At 44.3% G+C, this 19,852-nt stretch overlaps 1 protein-coding gene across 1 annotated transcript in view; it reads left to right on the top strand.

The window, feature by feature from the left end:
- Window positions 1-231: 231 nt before the first annotated feature.
- The window catches only part of ENTPD1 (ectonucleoside triphosphate diphosphohydrolase 1), an 81,179-nt gene continuing 61,558 nt past the window's right edge, over window positions 232-19,852 (top strand). Inside the window, exon 1 of the mRNA XM_032768059.2 lies at window positions 232-321. Within this exon, the coding sequence (XP_032623950.2) occupies window positions 237-321 (85 nt within the window). The 5' untranslated portion in view covers window positions 232-236. The remainder of the gene's footprint in view (window positions 322-19,852) is intronic.

Below are 19,852 nucleotides of genomic sequence, written 5' to 3'. Positions count from 1 at the left end.
ACGTCCCAAAAGGGGAAGGCACAAAATATTCTCTTTGGCAGCTTTTGCTTCCTATTACTAAACACTTTGTGGCACTTTCTTAGTGGAAGCCCGGGACTGAAGCAGGTTGCAAGCATGAGTTAATTTCTGCCTTAATGAAAAATCACAGGGTGACCTGCTTCTGAGTTCCTTCTGAGTCATGCAGAGTTAAACTAACCCCTCCCACAGCCATGGACCGTTAAATAGCTGTGTTTCACATGGACCTCTCGCTATGCAGCTCAGAGCCAGCAGAGGCTGAGAAAGGAGGGGAGAGAACACTGGCACTGATGGACGAGCCAAAGGGTAAGAACAAAAATGAGTTGCTCTGAACTTAAAAAGCAAAATCTGCTTGTAGGGAGGAGGTGGGGGAGAGGGACTTTGGGGAGCTTTTCAAATGGCTCTGACTTGCTGTGACGTCAGCCTCACAACAAACAAAAGTTTGACAAGTTAATGAATATTCATGAGAAGTTTATACTCATTGAGATTTGTCATTCAGGAGTCAACTAATTTTGAGACCCTCCTGCAGCCAAATGCATCTCAGAACAGCACAGACTACACAGTTACATTCATTTCTCATTACAGAACTCGATGCATATGTTCTGAGACGATGAATTCATTGTCAAAGAGATTTATTTTGGTCTATGCTGCATGCAGTCTTCTACATTCCTTCCCTATTGTGAAATTAGCACACAATTCTCATCTTGGAGTTCAGTTTCTCAGACAGTGTAGAGGAGCACTGACAAGTGATCCTGGGCCCTCCCCCGCTCGTGTGCGTGGGGGGGAGGGGTAATGGGGGAGGGGAAGAAGGATTTGCAGTGGCTGTAAAGAAAAGAGGAGGCAAGATGTTTATAACCTTTGGCCCTGGGGCTGTGTTATGTGAATGTCAGCCCAGAGGGTTGCCAGTTATTGTTTCACTGCAGTTTGGAGACAGCAGGTATGTGTGAAATTAGCCCCTGGGGGCTCATGTCATGAAGAGAGTGGGTGTCCCCTGTGTCACTGCAAAATGAGAACAACCTTGGAGGGTGTGTTTCTTGCAGAGGGTACTTCTGGTGGTAGAAGTCTTGCCATGAGACCTCTCAACACAGGGCAGGGAATATTCGGGAAAAAAGGGGCAAGCACTTGAAAGAGCATAAAGGTGTGAGGGTGCCCTGCTGGGGGGTAAGGGCTTGACGGGGTATGAAGGTGCTGCTGCAGCAGGACACAAGGAGTTCTCAAAGCCTGGGGACTCTTGGTACGCAGCTGGGAGGAATCTCACAGCAATATTCTAGGGCAGAGAGTCTCTTATGGGGACACATGAGGAGAGAATGATTCTTAACCCATGTTTCTTGGTGGCGGGGTTGTTTGACAGCAGGGTGGTTCCTGCTAGAGCTAACAGTTGCTCTCCATTCTGATGCTGGCATCTCAGATTTATCATCCTGGTGACATGAGTAGGTACACAGGTGACACCTGTAGCACATTGGCATGAGGTTTCACGTCATTAATGTACACACCCTGGAGCTGAAATTTAGCCCAAACATTGACATCAGCATGGCAACATTTTTCACAGACCAGCCTGCAGCAGAATTAAGTCTTCACCTTTTCTCAATACATGATGTGGCTTCTAGATGGCATTGTCATGGAGCCTTCCTTTTATAATCAGCTGGAATATTACACATAGCAGAAAACATATCACCTATCATCTGTTATGTTCAACATCTGGCAGAAACATTTCCTACTTTAGAATCTGCTTTTTCTGTCTGGCCATTTTACACTCTGTACCATAACTTGCACTTCACAGTCTGCTCTGAACTATAATTCAGCCTGATGTGAGGATGTGTAGCAAGGATCGAGGCAAGTAGGAGGCTGGGCTAGGTTCTAGGCAGAAACTTTGCAGTGAAACAGGGAGAGAAACTTTAGGGATAATACTGTTTCTTATTCTAATAAAGTTCTTTGTTCAATGTTAGAAGAAAGTAACTCTTTCTGTAATTCTTTACCGTTGTCACAATGACAGAGTGTCAGCAGATGATTCATTCTGAACCAAAATCAATAAAATGCCAAAGTTCAGCTCTCCTCAAGAGTTTTGAGGAGCGCATTGGATGGTCTAAGTGAAAGAGTTAGGGCTATTAGGAACAAAAATTATATGAGTGGTACAGGTTTGTTATTAGATGAAGATAGTAAAATTGTTAGTAATTATGCAGCAACATTTAATATTTCTGTACTGTATTTTGAAAGAAGGACAATGATTTAGTCATATCAGATGAGGCTGATGAACCATTTTCCAGTCCATTAGTACAAAGGGTACTAAACAACATTTACCAGGTACAGGCATTTTTAAATGCACAAGCCCAAATAACTTGCACTCAAGAAGCCTAAAAGAGGTGGTTGAGGAGATCCCTGGCTCTTAGTAAATCTTGGAATATTGGGGAAATTCCGGAAGACTGGAAGAGATCTAATGTTGTGTTGATATTCAAGAAGATCAAGTGGAACAATCTGCGTAATGATAACCTGACATCAGCCCCAAGGGATTTCATTATAAAGAGTTAAAAGACACAAATATAATTAATGCCAGTCAACGTGGTTTTATAGAAAATACGTCTTGACACACAAACTTGATTCAATTTGTTATGAGATTAGAAGTTTGATAGATAAAGGTAATCACATAGACTTTTGTATGGTGTTTGACTTAGTACTGCACAGCACTTTACAATATCGAAATGCTATTTTTTGATGTACATGGTTGATTAAGAACTGGCTAACTGGCAGATCTCAGTAAGTAATTCACAATCATCACTAAATGGAAGTGTTTCTAGTGGTGGATTGGTCATTGCCATTTTGAGTTGTATTCATAAGAGCATCACGTGGTACAAGAAGGGGATAGTCCTCTACAGTTCTGCTGTGTAATTCATGTAATTACCCGATCATAAGAACGGCCATACTGGGTCAGACCAAAGGTCCATCAAGCCCAGTATTCTGTCCTCTGACAGTGGCCAATGGCAGGTGCCCCAAAGGGAATGAACAGATAGGTTATCATCAAATGATCCATGCCCTGTCACCCAATCCCAGCTTCTGTCAAACAGAGTCTAGGGATGCCATTCCTGCCCATCCTGGCTAATAGCCATTGATGGACCTATCTTCCATGAATCTATCTAGCTCCCTTTTGAACCCCCTTATAGTATTGGCCTTCACAACACCCTCTGGCAAAGAGTTCCAGAGTTGATAGTGTGTTGCATGAAAAAATACTTTCTTGTGTTTGTTTTAAACCTGTTACCTATAATTTCATTTGGTGGCCCCTTGTTCTTGTATTATGAGAAGGAGTAAATAACACTTCCTTATTTACTGTCTCTATACCACTTATGATTTTATAGACCGCTATCATGTCCCACCTTAGTTGCCTCTTTTCCAACCTGAAAAGTCCCAGTCTTATTAATCTCTCCTCATATGGAAGCTGTTCTATACCCCTAATCATTTTTGTTGCCTTTTTTCTGAACCTTTTCCAATTCCAATATATCTTTTTTTAGATGGGGTGACCACATCTGCACTCAGTATTCAAGATGTGGGTGTACCATGGATTTATATAGAGGCAATATCATATTTTCTGTCTATTATCTAGCCCTTTCTTGATGGTTCCCAACATTCTGTTCACTTTTTTGACTGCCACTGCACATTGAGTGGATGATTTCAGAGAACTATCCACAATGACTCCAAGATCTCTTTCTTGTGTAAACAGCTAATTTAGACCCCATCATTTTAATGTATAGTTGGGGTTATTTTTTCCTGTGTGCATTACATTTAACTTAGTAACATCATTTCATCTGCCATTTTGTTGCCCAGTCACCCAGTTTTGTGAGATCCTTTTGTAACTCTTCACAATCTGCCTGGGACTTAACTATCTTGAGTAGTTTTGTATCATTGGCAAATTTTGCCACCTCACCTGAAAGATATAGAAAAACTGATAGTAGCTTAGAGAAGAGCAAGAAACATAATCAAGAAGCTTGAGTGACTGACAGAGAGAAAGATTACAAGAACTAAGTAGGTAATAGCCACTGAGGGCTCCCCTGACTTGCATTGCTGCTTCTAAGGCCCTTGCATAGCTTTGTAGGGGTGCAGAATCACTGATGCAAAGGTCTATCCTGGCCTCTGTGACCCAGGAACCTGTTTGGGCTAACTGGCAGAGGCACAGGGACACACACAATTTTGCCAGGATCCCCTGGGTCAAATATATGCACAGTAGTTCACCAAAGGATGGCTTGTGATGTCTCTACTGAGAGTCAGTAGCCCACTGTTCATCATACTCATTTTGAAATGTATGTAAATGTTTAAGGAATCATATATCTGTGCTGAAAGTTATATTCTTAAGGCAGGTCACCAGAAGGTGATCAACATGCCCCCATCAGGCAGGAGGGAAAGGATACTTACGCACATAACCAGCCAGAAAGAGGTATTGTATATTGTCTGCTTTACAATGGAGGCCAAATGCTAATCAAGAGATTGTAAAATCAACAAAGGAGCACACAGGAGAAAACAACTAGCAGGGAGGGATTATGTTTACGAGTGAAGACTATGGATAGTTGGGATGCAGAGATGCCCTTCATCCTTCACTGAGGACACAAACTGTCAGTGTGTTCTGTCTTGTGAAAGGAGGGTTACAGACAACCTGACTGGAAAATGCTGCAAAGACTTTGGGTGAACTAAACTTCATTAGACAGGAAAGTACCTTTGTAATTAAGTATAGACTCTAGACTGTGTTATGATTTTGTTCTACAAGTAACCATTTGTGTCCAGTACTTCAGCTTGCTACTTCTCAAATCTCTATACTTTGTTAAATAAATTGTAACTTTTTTCACTATAAACATGTCTTAAATGCTGTGTGTTAAACAGAGCAGTGATCTGAGGTGGAACTGGTAAGCTGGATGCACTGCTTCTTTGGGGACAGCGAATCTGTGAATACTATGAGCATTCAGTGAACCAGAGTCTGGACACTCCAGAGGGATGCTTGGAGAATTCAGGGGTTGGAGTGTGCCTATATCTAACCTGTACAGAGAAAGGGGAGTGTTTGTGTTGCCTGCAGCTATGGTGTTGAGGAGCTCACCCATGGCAGGCACAGACAAGGCTTGGCAGCAAGGTGCCTCACAGCCCTGGAGACTTCTTGGACACATCACAGCCATCCCCTCTCTCTTTTCTGGAATGCCCCTTGCACCCCAGGACTCCTGCTGAGGTGGCGTGCAACTAGCAGAACCTGCTCCATACTAGGTGTATTTCCCAGTGGGCCATTACACCAACCTAATTCTCCTTTCACACCAGCCAGTCACTAACTTCCATGAGTTGACACCTAGTTAGCACCAGAGTCAGTGGAGAATCAGACCCTAAGGATGGAGATGATTTATTTAGTGTGGTGCAAGGAGTTATAATTAAGAGCATTGGAAGGAGTTTAAGGAGCTTTTTAGGCTGAATATTGGGACAGATTAGCTGATAGTGAGATTTCTTGGGTTGTGGGATCATCTCCAAGGGGACAGGTGAGGCCTATTGCTTGTCTGGAAAATGTATAACAGAACATATCTACTTTGGCTTCTGGGAGATAAGCGAGATGGAATATCTTCCATTTCTTACACTAAAATTCCTTTCCCATCTATCCTAGGTGTACGTGAAAGCCGACTTCATCTTCTCCCAACTGTGGAGAAGGTCCCCTCGTAGAGCAGGAATGAGGTTCTCTGGCAGGACACTTCCTGTCCAGGTTTTGCTTTTCAGACAGTTGTCACTTATAGCCTCAGGAGAGGAGGAGATGAGTTTAATTGAACAGGAATGACACCCAAAGCCACACCGTGATCTGCAAGAGCTAGGTATTATAAGTAGCAATGCAGTAAAGAGCCAATCGGAGGAGTGTGAGTGGCTGAAAGGAATAGAATCTAATCAGCCAAACCCATGTCAAGCAGATTCTTTCTGTATAACATTTCTAAGATAAAGACTTTCCTAACCATCCATACAGCTGCTTTCATCATATCACCTCAACATTACCACATCTTTTTCTCATGGTCTTGACAAATGCAATCTTGCCCTACATATATCCATTCAGAATGCTAGTGGAAGAACCAATCTCCTAGCTAGCTGCTTTGACCATCTCACTCCTCTCTTTGCATTCCTTCTCTTCTCTGTTGCATGAAACATAAACTGCTTGTCTTCATGTCAAGACCCTTCATGGCCTATTCCACCCCACCTACCAGCTCTTGTTCATTAGCAAAAATGTGAACTCCTGCCACCATTCCTCACTTGTTACATTTTCAAACAAGCACTTTTGTGCATTCTCCCATGCTGCCCCTCACAGTTGGGAAGAGCTTCCTAAAAACATGCACAAAGCTACCTCATTGTCTTCCTTCAAAACTCTCTACAATCTTTGCTGTGATGCCTCCAAAATCTTGACAATGGTCAGGCTACTGGCATTCTGAAACCCCTGCCTGTCCTGTAGTGCTGACCAATGTTGTCTCATTGTCTTCTTATACCCCCACCATCTGTTTGTCTGTATCCAACTGTTGTCTCTTGTCTCAAATTGTGAGCTCTTTGGGACTGGGACCATCTTTCTGTTCTGTGTTCGTGCAGAGCCTAGCACGGTGGTGTCCTGGTCTTTGATTGGTCCCTAGGCCAGCGCTATGGTGATACAAACAATAATAAGAGAGATGAATGTTCCCAGCTGTGTTTATTCTCAACAGCTGTGAGAATGGTCCTGTTTCTGATTATACACAAGTCCTGTTTTCCTAACCAGCCATGAATACACTTACATAAGGTAGTTCTGATTTGGACAAAGGCATTTTACTTTAATTGATGTGCAAATTAAGTTAAAGGATCTTGATTTAGAATTTGTATTTCCTCCCATGTTTTTGCTCCTCTTGAGAATACTTGGTCTGAGTATTTTGGATCAGCATTAGGTCCTTCCTAAGGAAGAGAACTGAGAATGAAAAATCACCCAACTTTCACCCTAGAATGAGGCACATTATTTTTTGTTTTTTTGTGTGTAGACTTTTATCTTCTCGATCAAAGCTCAGGCCATTAGCTGGCCTTTGAGCTTTGCATGGGGCCAGGAAAATGTGAATTAGCAACCCCAGATGAGGACTTCTGTACTGTCATCTCACAATTGTCTATTATTTCATTCTTCCCACAGGCCTCTGAAGAAAGCAAAGCTGTGGTAAATTTGCCGTTACTGCTGCTGTGATTTCTGAGGGCTTGTCTACACATACAGCACTGCAGCAGCATAGCTGCACTGATGTAGCATGTCTGGTGAAGACATTCTATGCCAATGGGAGAGTGCTTTGTGGTCAGCATAATAGAACCACCTCTGCGAGAGGCGATAGCTGTGTGAGCAGAAGCTCTCCCGTCGTCATAGCGCTGTCTATATGGGAGGGTAGGTCAGTATAACTACATCGCTCAGGGGTGTGGATTTTTCTATGGATTATAGGCCTGTAGTGTAGATCAGAACTAAGAGCGACATTATGGTAAGAAGTGCAGTGTAAACTCTCCTCTGAGAGATTCAGCAACAGCTCAGTAACACACCAATAAGGGGAGGAAGGACAAAGTGAGGAGGAGAAGGATGAGAATTCAGAGCCTCTGCAGACAGATGATGAAAAATAAGCATTCTAGGGAGAAGCACATAGGATATCAGGGAAGGGTGCAAGGAGCAGACACAAGAAGGGAGGAAAGTCTGAAGAGGCTGCTTGGATGGTGCTGGAAATGATAGCACAGCCGCTGCAACTCAAGGTTTTATATTTGGGGAAAGCAGAGCTTGTCATTGAGCTTGACATTCCACACAGAAGGAATGGGGAAGGAGCACTAGCTGTGTCAGAGTTCCTGGCTACTCCAGTGCCAGCCTGTCCCAGCTGGGGCTCTGTAGGGAGCAGGGCAGGAATGCTGGCTGTGAGAAACTCAGTGAGGCAGTGTGCTGTGATGTATAGTGCACTGGACTTGGAGTCAGGAGACCTGGGGTTCTATTCCTGACTATGACACTGGTTTGCTGAGTGATCTTGAGCAAGGTCCTTCACTTCTCTGGGCCTCCAGTTCCTCAAGTGTACAATGGAGATACTGACATTTGTACAGGACTGTGATCTATGGGTGAAATGGGCTCTACAGGAGCTTGGTATTATTCCTGGGGAAAGACTTGGCTACATTAGACATTTCAAAGTGCTGCCCCGGCAGTGCTTTGAAGTGTGAGTGTAGTCAAAGCCGCAGCGCTGGGAGAGAGCCCTCCCAGCGCTGCTTGTAAACCACATCCCTTACGGGTGTAGCGTGCAGCGCTGGGAGCCGCGTTCCCAGCGCTGCCGCCCTGATTACACTGACACTTTACAGCGCTGCATCTTGCAGCGCTCAGGGGGGTGTTTTTTCACACCCCAGTTGCAGTACTGTAAAGTGCCAGTGTAGCCAAGGCCTAAGGTTTAGTAGCTGCAGCAGGGCTCTGAACAGTAGGTGTAATGACCAGTTCCAGCATGGGGAAATAGTTTTAAGTTTTACAGTAAAAAAAAAAAACAAAAAACTGTTTCCCCATGCATATTTCCCCCCCTACAGTTCCTCATATCTCCTTGTCAATTACTAGAAATGGGCCATTTTCATTACCACTACAAACAGCTCTTTTTCTCTCCTGCTGATAAAAGCTCACTTTAACTGATCACTCTTCTTATGGTGTGTAACACCCATTGTTTCATGGTATGTGTGTGTCTATATCTTCCTACTGTATTTTCCACTACATGCTTCCGATGAAGTGGGGCTGTAGCCCACGAAAGCTTATGCTCAAATAAATTTGTTAGTCGCTAAGGTGCCACAAGTACTCCTGTTCTTTTTACTCTCTAGAGTGGGACTGATTTAACCAGGCTCCTGCCATTGCCAGAGGGGGAAGTGCAAAGGTCCAGGAGATAGAGGAGTCACCTCGCCTTGCCACAGGAGGCATAGACTGGAATGGGGCGGGACAGACACCAGAAGCATGAGGAAAAGGAGAGGTGAGAGGGGAAGAAGCCCTGTGAGCCTAGAGAGGGTTTCAGGCACAAGCCCTAGATTGTGAATTTCTTGTCACAGGGATCTTGCCATATTAGGAAAAATAATGTAATAAAGGAGGATACAGCAAACTTCACAGTCTGCTGTTTCATGACTTATCAGGACAGAGACACTCTTGCTGGTATCAGGATAAATGTTTGGACAGTAAACTGTTCTAATCACTGATCCTGAACCAAACTAGTGACACCAACCCCCATGCTTCCTGCTGCCTGCTCAGTCAGCTAGGCACACAGGACTCAAATCTGCAAGGCACTCTGCTCAGCTTCTCACAAGGGTGCTATCTCAACATGTGGTGACTTCAGTAGGAGCTGAGGGCATTCAGCACTTTGCAGGATTGAGCTCTTGGTCACTCGGGAAGCTGGGGGCAAAGAGATGTTCCATGCAGCGTTTTCTTAATTTGGTCAGGTTCATGCTTAAGTGGTTCATGCCCTTCCATTCCCCCACCTACAGCACCCTCAGGCTTTGCCCTGGAGATGCCTCTTTCTAGTATTCCAGATGCACACAGGTGGTCACAGTGCCCCAAGTGTCCATCCACTCGCTTTCCCCAACCAAGAGGGGCATGGCCACGACCTGTGGCTCCCCCGCAGTCTGGGCAGCTGCACCATCCAATAATAAGCCCTTTAATTTAGTCCCTGTATTTATAAAGTACCTTTCACTGTGTTGTTTGGGCTCGTCTCTGCTCTGAGTTGGGGATTATCCATTGATACAAGTGGTGGCAGGAAACTAGCCTAACCAGGATCTTGTGAAGCTTCATTGTCTTCTGGACGACTGTAATGCCAGTTGGGCTAACAACTCTCTCGGATTAAAAAGTGCTCTAGACAGGCTAAGTAATATTATTGCATCAGTCCCAGCTGCTCCCTTTGTCTGTAGGTAGAGTGCAGGAATTCTGGCTGTTGAGAGTGTGATGGGTTGGACACACACCGCCGTCCAGGATGCCACCTGGTGTGCTGGGGTCCCACTCAGCCCTCCAGCCCTGCCATCCTGGATTTCCCTTGCACTGGGTTGGTGTTCCAGGCTCTCAGGCCCCGTTCTGGCACGCACCCAGGCAAGACCACACCCAGTTCCAGACACAGACTGCAGTCAGATCTGTGTGAGAGGATTCAGCCAGCACTCATGTGCACACCCACTGTGGAGAGGTAAACCCCAAATAATATTGTATTGTGCTATATAGAAAGATCTGCACAGCAGAAGTTCATAAAAATTCACCCTCTCCCTCAATGTGAAGAGAGAGATGCACAACTTCCTGCCCCCCCCCGTTAGAAATTACACAACCTGGGTTTAATAATAAACAAAACGAATTTATTAACTATAAAAAGCAGATTTTAAGTGATTATAAGGGATAGCAAACAGAACAAAGCAGATTACTGAGCAAATAAAACAAAATACGCATACTAAGTTTAAGATCTTAAACAGACTGGTTTCAAGAAGTAATTTCTCACCCTAAATGTTATTTTAGGCAAGTTGCAGAGTTTCTGTAACTTAGAGTTCCAGTTTTTTCTTCTTACAGACTGGACCCCTGTCTCAATCTGGACTCATCCCTGCCTTTTCCCTCAAGTTAGTTCCTTTGTCCCTCCAAGTACTTTCAGCAGTCTTTCTTGGGTAGGCAATGGAGGAGAGTCCTGTTTGCCTTACTCCGCAGCCTTAAATATAATTAACATAAGGTGGGAATCTTTTGTTTCCCAGTCTTGACCTCACTCTCCTTTAAGTTGAAAATTACTAGCAGTCCAAGATAGTGTTTACTACCAGGTGACAGGACCACCTGACCTAGTAGTGTCACAGCTACATTCCAGGACGCCTCTCAGCAAGACGAGAGATTAGTATCTTTAAAGTCTTATTGTTTTTTCCTAATGGCCCATCAAAGCTGATGGCCTGTTATCTGGTGCTTGTCTCCCAAATACACACACAGTTGTAATTGTTACATAGTCAATATTCCTAACTTTAGATACAGAAATGATATATGTATAGAAACTGGATAATCACATCCAGTAAATGATAATCTTTCCAATGATACCTTACAAGACCCATCTTTCATAAAATATCTTAAGCCATATTCATATCATAACCATATTTCTATGAAGAATATGGGGTGTAACATCACAGAGCTCCTGGACATCTGAGTACCAGACCCTGTTAGCACGACTGGCAGTGAATGGTGAAGAGTGCTTCTGTTGGGATGCTCATAGCTGCTCCAGTTACAGTAAAAGTTTGTGTGGGGAATATTGTTGCCATGTGCTAGCTTTGCTGTGAAGATGGCTGCAGGAACAGTCATAGATTCCAAGGTCAGAAAGGACAATTGTGATCATCCAGTCTGACCTCCTGTAGAGCGCAGGCCAGAGAATGGTCCCAGAATAGTTCCTATAGTTTAGAAAAATGTCCAATTTTAATTTAAAAATGATTAGTCATTGAAGAACCATCACAGCCCCTGGAAAATTGTTCCAATGGTTAATTTTTTTTTTTTTTTATTACTCACCATTAAAAACTTACTCCTTATTTCCATTCCTAACTTGTGTAGTTTCAACTTCCAGCCATTGGGTCATGTTAGACCTTTCTCTACTTGTTTAAAGAGCCCTTTATTAAATATTTGTTCCCCGTTAGGTACTGACAGACTGTAATCAAATAACCCCTTAGCCTTCTCTTTTTTAAGCTTAATAGATTGAGCTCTTTGACCTTGTTTTTATAAAACATGTTTTCAAAACTGGTAATCATTCCTGTGGCTCTGGAACAGGTCTGGATCGCTTTTTAGTGACTCTGGTCTCTCTGTACTATCCCAGGGATCTGCTCACCATGTGACAGACTAGCAGCAACTCCAGATTTTGTATTGTTAATCTGAGATCATGGGGAGAAGTTGTTTCACATCCCTGGTTTGGAGGTTGGTAGTAACACCCAGGGACAGGCTGCATTGTTCTCTTGTCAGATTTCATTATAGTCTCAGCTCTACACCAAAGAAATCAATGGTGTTGTTGTTTGAGGAGGAAGTAGTTAATCCAGAGTCTTACTCAGATGCGGTGTCTGTCCGTGTTCTGCCATGGAACAAGCCCTGGCAGGAGGGCATTTTCTAGATCAGAACCCATGACCGTCTCTCTAAAGCCTGACTTCCATTTTGGACTGGGCACACACACACTGGACACTTCTGTTGTAGTTTGTGGTGGGTAGCACTCACCACTTTGAGTGCACCCTCCCTGGTGTCAGGGTGTGGTGCTGCCACTTTCTTCAGCTCCCAGTGCTCACTGCAGGCTCTCAGCCTACCTCTGAAGGTCATCTGTGGTTCAGTCCTCCGGCCAGGGCACACAGTTCAAACCCCTCCTGGGGTACAGAAAACAGAAGATGTTCCTTGCCCTTTGAGGCCAGTTCTAAATTAAATGCTTTCTTATCCTTTTGCAGCTCAACTTCCTCTATGGAGTTAAATCAGCAGGTTCCTCCTGAACTCCTGCCACTGACTGTGGCCAGCAATAAGTCCTGTCCCAACTTGGTTCCTTTGGCTGTGGTGTAGGGAGCATCTCTCCTTGCTCCCTGGGCCCCAGCCAAGAACAGCCTTTCTAGCAGCAGATAGCTCCAATTATTTCAGTCTGCTGGGCCTTGACTGGCTGTTGCTGATCCTCTGCCTTTTTCGTTGGTGGAAGACCAGTTCTCAATGGTTCCCAAATGGCTGCTCCCCAGGAGGCTTCTCTAGGCAAGCCCAGAGGTCTAATACTTGCTGCTCTATTCCTCTCAGAAAGCTGTTTCCTGGGCAGGGTGCAGCAGGGCCTCCAGCCGGGGGTCATGCAGGCCTGGTAGAGAGGAATCGGGGTGTTGGTCTTGTCAGAGAGTAATGTCCCCTCCTAGCGGAGGGAGGAAAGTCTGTGTTCCCCTGCTGGGATTCTGAATGATGTCACTGTGAAACCAAGGGGTTGTAATGCCAGCTACCACCAGGTAATGCAGCATTGGTATCTTTTTCATTGTCCGCATCCCTTTTAAGGAGATGTGGTCTGTGACTAGCTTGAACGAAAGTCCTAGAATGTTACATCACAGGGCCACTACTGCCCATTGTATGGCCAAGCATTTGCTCTATGATAGAGACCTGGTTTCCTATTGCTGGAGTTTCCTGCTTAAATAAAGAACTGAATGTTCTATTCCTTGGAAGTGTTGCGGAAGTATGACTCCTAAGCCCACTTCAGATTGCTCATGCACAAGATAAATGGTAATGAAAAGTCTGGACATCAGAGTACAGTTTGTTGCTCCAAGATTTCCTTTATTCTTTTAAAAAAGTTTTTGACACTCCTGAATCCACAGGACTGTTTTCATCACTAGTGTCTTTGTAATGTCTGTTAATGGAGCGGCCAACATCATGAAATGAGGTATATAGTGACGGTAGTGACCCACTCTTTGGAACTAGCAGAATGTTAAGCATATTAGGAAAAGTTTAGATAATAAGACAGAAGCTATCAGACTGCCACTATACAAATCCATGGTACACCCTCAACTTGAATACAGCAGTCAGTTCTGGTCATATCATCTCAAAACTGAACTATTAGAATTGTATTAGGTACAGAGAAGAGCAGCACAAATGATTAAGATATTAAATTAATAGGCAGTAGGCTTAAAACCAAAAAAGGAAGTACTTCTTTACACAACTCACGGTCAACCTGTGGAACTCATAGCTAGAGATGTTGTGAAGATCAAAAGTAAAAGGCTAAAAAATAATTTGGTAAGTTCATGGAGGTTAGGTCCATCAGTAGCTATCAGCCAAGATGGTCAGGGAGGCAACCCCATACTCCAGGTGTCCCTAAACCTCTGAGTGCCAGTAGCTGGGACTGGACAACAGAGGATGGATCACTCAATAATTGTTCTGTTTATTCCTGTTGAAGCACCTGGCACTGGCCACTGCCAGAAGACATGATAAAAGTCTAGATGGACCATTGGTCTGGCCCAGTATAGCTCTTATTATGTTCCTACAATGGTAATCAGCTCAATCCCACCTTTACTTGCTGGGCTGTCACCAAATGGATGTTGATTCCTAAGGTGTCTATATAATAATAGAGATGCTGTCTGATAGGCGAACAATGATCTGTTAGGTCCCATTCAGTCCGTTCCTCAGGTTCTTCTCAGCAGCACATTATCAGTTTTAAATGTCTCAAATGGTGGGATGAGATAGCTGGTTCCACACCCTGACCCATCTCTCTTACCTTTCTTTCCACCCTGCTCCTCTTTGTGTCCAGATCCTGCTTTATGCAGTGTAGAGGCCTTAATGGGAAAACAGAATGTCTGGCACATCTTCTTGTATAACAATTTCCAATTAGCTGTGAGGGAGCACTAGGGAGGTAACCAAGGGGATTGCTGATGCTAGCCAGCCTGCATGCCCAGGGCCCCAGACAGCTACTTGCCATCTGAAGAACATGCTAACTGGGGAGCACTTCTATGCAGAGGAGAAGCTGGGTGCCTCTGTTTTACCCTACTGCATCCCAGTATGATGGGTCAGTAGTTATCAATAGATCTGGGCTGCTCTACTCCCTCTCACACCCTGGTTTACCTATTAGTAAGGGCAAGAGTCCACCTGTGTGACAAGTATTAGCATCCCACCATGCACCTTTGGCCAGGCTGGAGAGAGTTATTTCTCTCATTCTTTCCTCAAACTCAGTCCTTTCCTGATCACTGGAGTTCTTCTGTAAACTCTCTACATTTGTCATAGTGTTTAAGGCTAGAAATTGCCATTAGATCATCTAGTCCAGGGGTCCTCAATGCGGTGCCCACGGGTGCCATGGCGCCCACGGAGAGCATCTAAATGCACCCATGTCCTGGCTGGCGGTGGAGCATCTTCCGAAATGCTGCCCAATTTCTGCGGCGTTTCGGCGGCGATGCCTCTCGATGACGTCACTTGCCACTGACAAGTGACATCATCGAGAGGCATCGCCGCCAAAACGCCGCAGAAATTCAGCGGCGACACCTCTCGATGATGCCACTTGCCACTGACAAGCGACGTCATTAAGAGGAAACGCTGCAGAAATGTGGTGGCATTTCGGAGGATGTTCCACCACCGCCACGGTCCTTTGTCTGGCGCCCGCCAGACGAAAAGGTTGGGGACCACTGATCTAGTCTGACCTCTTCTACATCACAGGCCAGAGAATTTCACCCAGTTACCACTGCACTGATCCCAATGACTTATATGTAGCTAAAGCATATCTTCCAGAAAGGCCTCGTCTTGATCTGAAGACTCCAAAAGATGGAGCATCCACTGCTTTCCTTGGTAGTTTGTTCCAATAGTTAATCACCCTCACTATTTAAAAATGTGTACTTAATGTCCAATTTGAATTTGTCTGGTTTCAGCTTCCAGCCGTCGGTTCTTGTTCTAGTTTCTCTGTTAGATTAAAGAGCCTATTAGAACCTTGTATATTCTCCCTGTGAAGGTTTTTATTCACTGTAATCAAGGCACTTCTCAGTCTTCTTTTTGTTAAGTTTAATAAGTTGAGCTATTTATGTGTCTCACTGTAAGGCATTTTCAGCAGCCCTCAAATAATTGTTGTAGCTCTCTGCTGCATCCACTTGATAAACTCATTTCTGATTTGCTGCCCCTCTCAATGTCTGCCAGTTGGCATCAAGGGATCCCTGGATTACAGAGGGCATAAGAGGTGCATAGGAGTTTACAGGGATCCCCTGGGTCTGATTTCTATATAATATTGTGCCAAAGGGTGGCATGTGTGGTCTCTACCAGCAGCTAGTAACATACAAGTGGTCATAATAGCAAAAGGTATGCAAGGATAATATTTAAGAAGTTATGTGTGTATCCTGGAAATTATGTTCTTGATGTTAAGACCAGTTTGGCCTGGGACAGGAGTTGCATATCTTTCTTTGTCTGGTCAGAGGTGTATTGTGCACTGTGTGTCTCACAATGCAAATCTAGTTTGTATGTGAAGCCAGATGCTAATTAAAAGACTGCAAGGTTGGCAAAAGACTGAGGCCACAGGGAAGAACAATCGGCAAAGGATGTCCACTTTATGAATAAAGATCAAAGGAGTGGGGATTTTTAGGGGATTGCAGAAAGACCCACAGGGTCCTTCACTTAGGGGACAAGCTGTCAGCGAGCTTGTCGTATGAACAGAGGATCATAGCCTGCCTGGCTGTTAGCTTTTCTCTCAGGGTTTATCTTTGAGACACAAGAATGTCTTGGCAGTTAAGGCTAAGCACTAAAGGTGTATTTATAATTTTATTTTAGATGTAGCGAATTGTTTCCAATACTTACTAGCTATTATTTGAATCTCTGTTCTTTGTTAAATAAACTTAGCCTTGTCTTCACTATAAACATTTAAGTGCTGTAAGCTGAGTGAAGCGATGATCCTGATGTGAGATGGGTGAGCTGAGGTGTATTGTTCCCATGGGAACAGTGACTCTGAGTCTTTTAGAACAGAGGCTAGCACTCCAGGGGGTCACTCAGAGGAATCAGGGGTTGTATTGTGCCTATTGCTTACCTGCAGAGAGACAGCAGGGCCTGCGTAGGCTGAGAGGAGAGTTCTTATGTTGCCCATGTCTGGTGGAGTGAGGGAGTTGACCCCAGGCAGGCACAGACAGGGTTTCCTCATGCTAAGAGTAGATGGTAATGAGGTGCCTCCCAACCTGGCTACCCCTGGGAAGTGTTAGTATCTTTCTCAGATATTCCACATCCCTAGGTTTCTCCCTCTTTGGCGTATCTGGGGGTTGGATTATTTTCTCCAGGCTTATTGTTTGCATTTTTCCAAGTTGACTCTCACTTTGTTTCCTGCCCATGGCTATAACCTCTGTAGTTCCTTTTTATGTCACTTCTTTGTCCTCACTGGGATGTGCAGCTCTTCCTGACAAAGTATTGTGCAGCTTGCCATTTTTAATAACAAGTTCTTTCATCTTCCAGATCGGTTATAAAGATGTTGAATAAGAGCTGCTCTGATATTGTTCTCTGCATCACCCGTCATCTCAGTATGTTGTCTTAAATTTATAGCTGTCCTATGTTTTTCAATCCATTTAACAATGCTTCTATCCAAGCCAATTTTAATTAATTAGAAGAGCAACATTTTGTGCCCCTGTATTTCAGGATTTTTGTACTGGTGCTCATAATAGAATCTTCAGCTCTTTTCCTTTCTTTGGTTACGGGAAACAGCTTGAGGTAAGGTGTGTTGTTTGATTGGCTTTTGTTCTCCTCCTCTGGATCTGGTTAGAGAACCTTTTATCAAAGAGGAAGGGCTTGCATTGTGATCAAGACTCTGGATTAATCTAATCTGATTTGAAAGTTCACTCTGTAGCCAGATCCCCTTGGCTGAGACTACCTGATCCCCAGCTCTCACACTGTAGACTAGGCTCTGTGACCTGCCTTGTTCCAGAGGAATGCAAATGGCTTGTTGGGTTGTAGATGGAAGTGCAAAACCACGAGCTTTCAGTCCATGCATGCTACACTGGGTGCTGGACCTGTGGGATGGGAAAAGGTGACTCAAAGCCACCAGTGTTCCCTCATCCTGGTGGCAGTCACGAGAGGGTGACCTGATTTTTCACACTTGCTCTATGGAGGGAGTGGGGAGTAATAGGAGCCTATATAAGAAAAAGCCCCAAATATCAGGACTATCCCTATAAAATCGGGACATCTGGTCACCCTAATCCATGACCAGTTTGGTCCCAGCATAAATTAGAGTAGTTTCAGGGTTACTCTAACCTGCTCTGGATATTACTGCTCCCTGTGGGCCATTCTGCTGACCAAGGATCGCAAGGTGCTCCAGACACCCTCCAGGAAAGTCCCATGCAAAATTTAAAAGACAACTGAGCATTCATGAGTTTTATTGTCAATGCATTTAGTAACAAACCGACTTTTTCTCTTACTCCTTTTCCCCCAGATCTGTTTATACAGTAGACCCTCAGAGTTATGAACACCTTGGCAGTGGAGGTTGTTCGTAACTGAACAAAACATTGATTGTTCTTTCAAAAGTTTACAACTGAACTTTGACTTAATACAGCTTTGAAACTTTACTATGGAGAAGAAAATGCTGCTTTTAACCATCTTAATTTAAAGGAAACAAGAACAAAAACAGTTTCTTTCCTTGTCAAATCTTTTTTTTTAACATTATTTTTGTATATGTATCAGAGGGTACCCGTGTTACTCTGTGTCCAAGAGACATTGACTCTTGGTACTGACACTTCCTCGTCAGTTATTGGGAGTGGACCACATCCACCCTGACTCAACTGGCCTTGTCCACACTGGTTCTCCACATGCAAGGTAAGTCCCGTCTCTTCATGTGTCAGTATATTTATGCCTGCATCTATAATTTTCACTCCATGCATCTGAAGAAGTGGGGTTTTTACTCACAAAAGCTTATGCCCAAATAAATCTGTCTTTTAAGGTGCCACCAGACTCTTCATTGTTTTTGTACTGTGTATGCATTTTTCTTGTTTGTTTGTTTGTTTGTTTGTTTTTGTTTTGGTTTTTTGTCTCTGATGCTCTTTGGGACCATGTCTTAGTGTTTTTTTGGTTTTTATTGTTTTTTTATGTAAAGCATCTGATACACTGAAGGCCAAACTTCAGCCTCTCAATCTATGTGCCTTGTGTCTGAACCAAACTCTCTCTGTGACTTGGAGTTTTCTGTAGTGTCCATTACCATAGTGCATAGCTTGTACTTAAGAGACTCATAACATCCTCCAGAGGGACATGCCATCCAGGGAACATCCCCAACTGATCTCCTCCACTTGCAGATGACCCTGCCCTTCACCCCCATCCCTCACAAGATGCTCCCAGACTCTTGTTATGAAGATGGAAAGACTTTTTAAGTTAAACATTTTACTTTTTTTTTTCACTGTTTCCCAAAATCTGATTTCACATCATCTTCCAAGTTTCTATCATGTGGATCTTTCCTCCCCACTCAGATTTTTTTTTGCCTCGGTCTTCAGAGACAAGGTCACCTCCCACACTGCTGTCTTGGGCACCACAGTATGGGGAGAAGGTGAGCAGCTCTCAGTGGTAAAAGAACAGGTTAAGGACTGTTTAGAAAAGCTGGACCTGCACAAGTCCATGGGTCCAGATCTAATGCATCCGAGGGTGCTGAGAGAATTGGCTGATGTGATTGCAGAGCCATTTGCCATTATCTTTGAAAACTTATGGCGATTGGGGGAGGTACCGGAGGATTGGAAAAAAGGCAAATATAGTGCCCATCTTTTAAAAAACGGAAGAAGGAGAACCCAGGGAACTACAGACTTGTCAGCCTCACCTCAATCCCTGGCAAAATCATGGAGCACGTCCTCAAGGAAACCATTTTGAAGCACTTGGAGGAGAGGAAGGTGATCAGGAACAGTCAACATGGATTCACCAAGGGCAAGTTATGCCTGACAGCCCTGATTGCCTTCCATGATGAGATAACCAGCTCTGTGGATATGGGGAAAGCAGTAGACGTGATATATCTTGACTTTAGCAAAGCTTTTGATACTGGAGGGCGCCACTAGTGGCGCCGGAATCTATACCCTCTGACTCCGCCGCCTTCAGTTCCTTCTTGCCTTGGCTTAACTCCGACAGTGGGGAAGGAGGGCGGGTTGTGGAATGGATATGAAAGCAACACACTGCTCGACGAACAACAGTTGCAAGGTGAGTAAAACCGTCTTTTCTTCTTCGAGTGCCTTGCTCCTATCCATTCCAGGTCAGGTTGATCCCAAGCTTATGTAGGCGGTAGGGTCGAGTGAAATCATGGCAGAATGTAAACTGCTGAGGCCAGAGCTGGCAGTATTTCTTGACTGTTGAACCAGAGCATAATGCGAAGACAAGGGTATGACCCGATGGACGCATGGAGCTGAGCGATAGACATCTCGTGGGTGGTACACAAGTTAGCAAGCAGCAGATAGAACGCCTGAGCCC

This window comes from Chelonoidis abingdonii, chromosome 16, assembly GCF_003597395.2.
Source record: "Chelonoidis abingdonii isolate Lonesome George chromosome 16, CheloAbing_2.0, whole genome shotgun sequence".
Lineage (NCBI taxonomy): Eukaryota > Metazoa > Chordata > Testudines > Testudinidae > Chelonoidis > Chelonoidis abingdonii.
The sequence above is the reverse complement of the archived record's forward strand: the minus strand, read 5'-3'. Positions and strand labels throughout refer to the sequence as shown.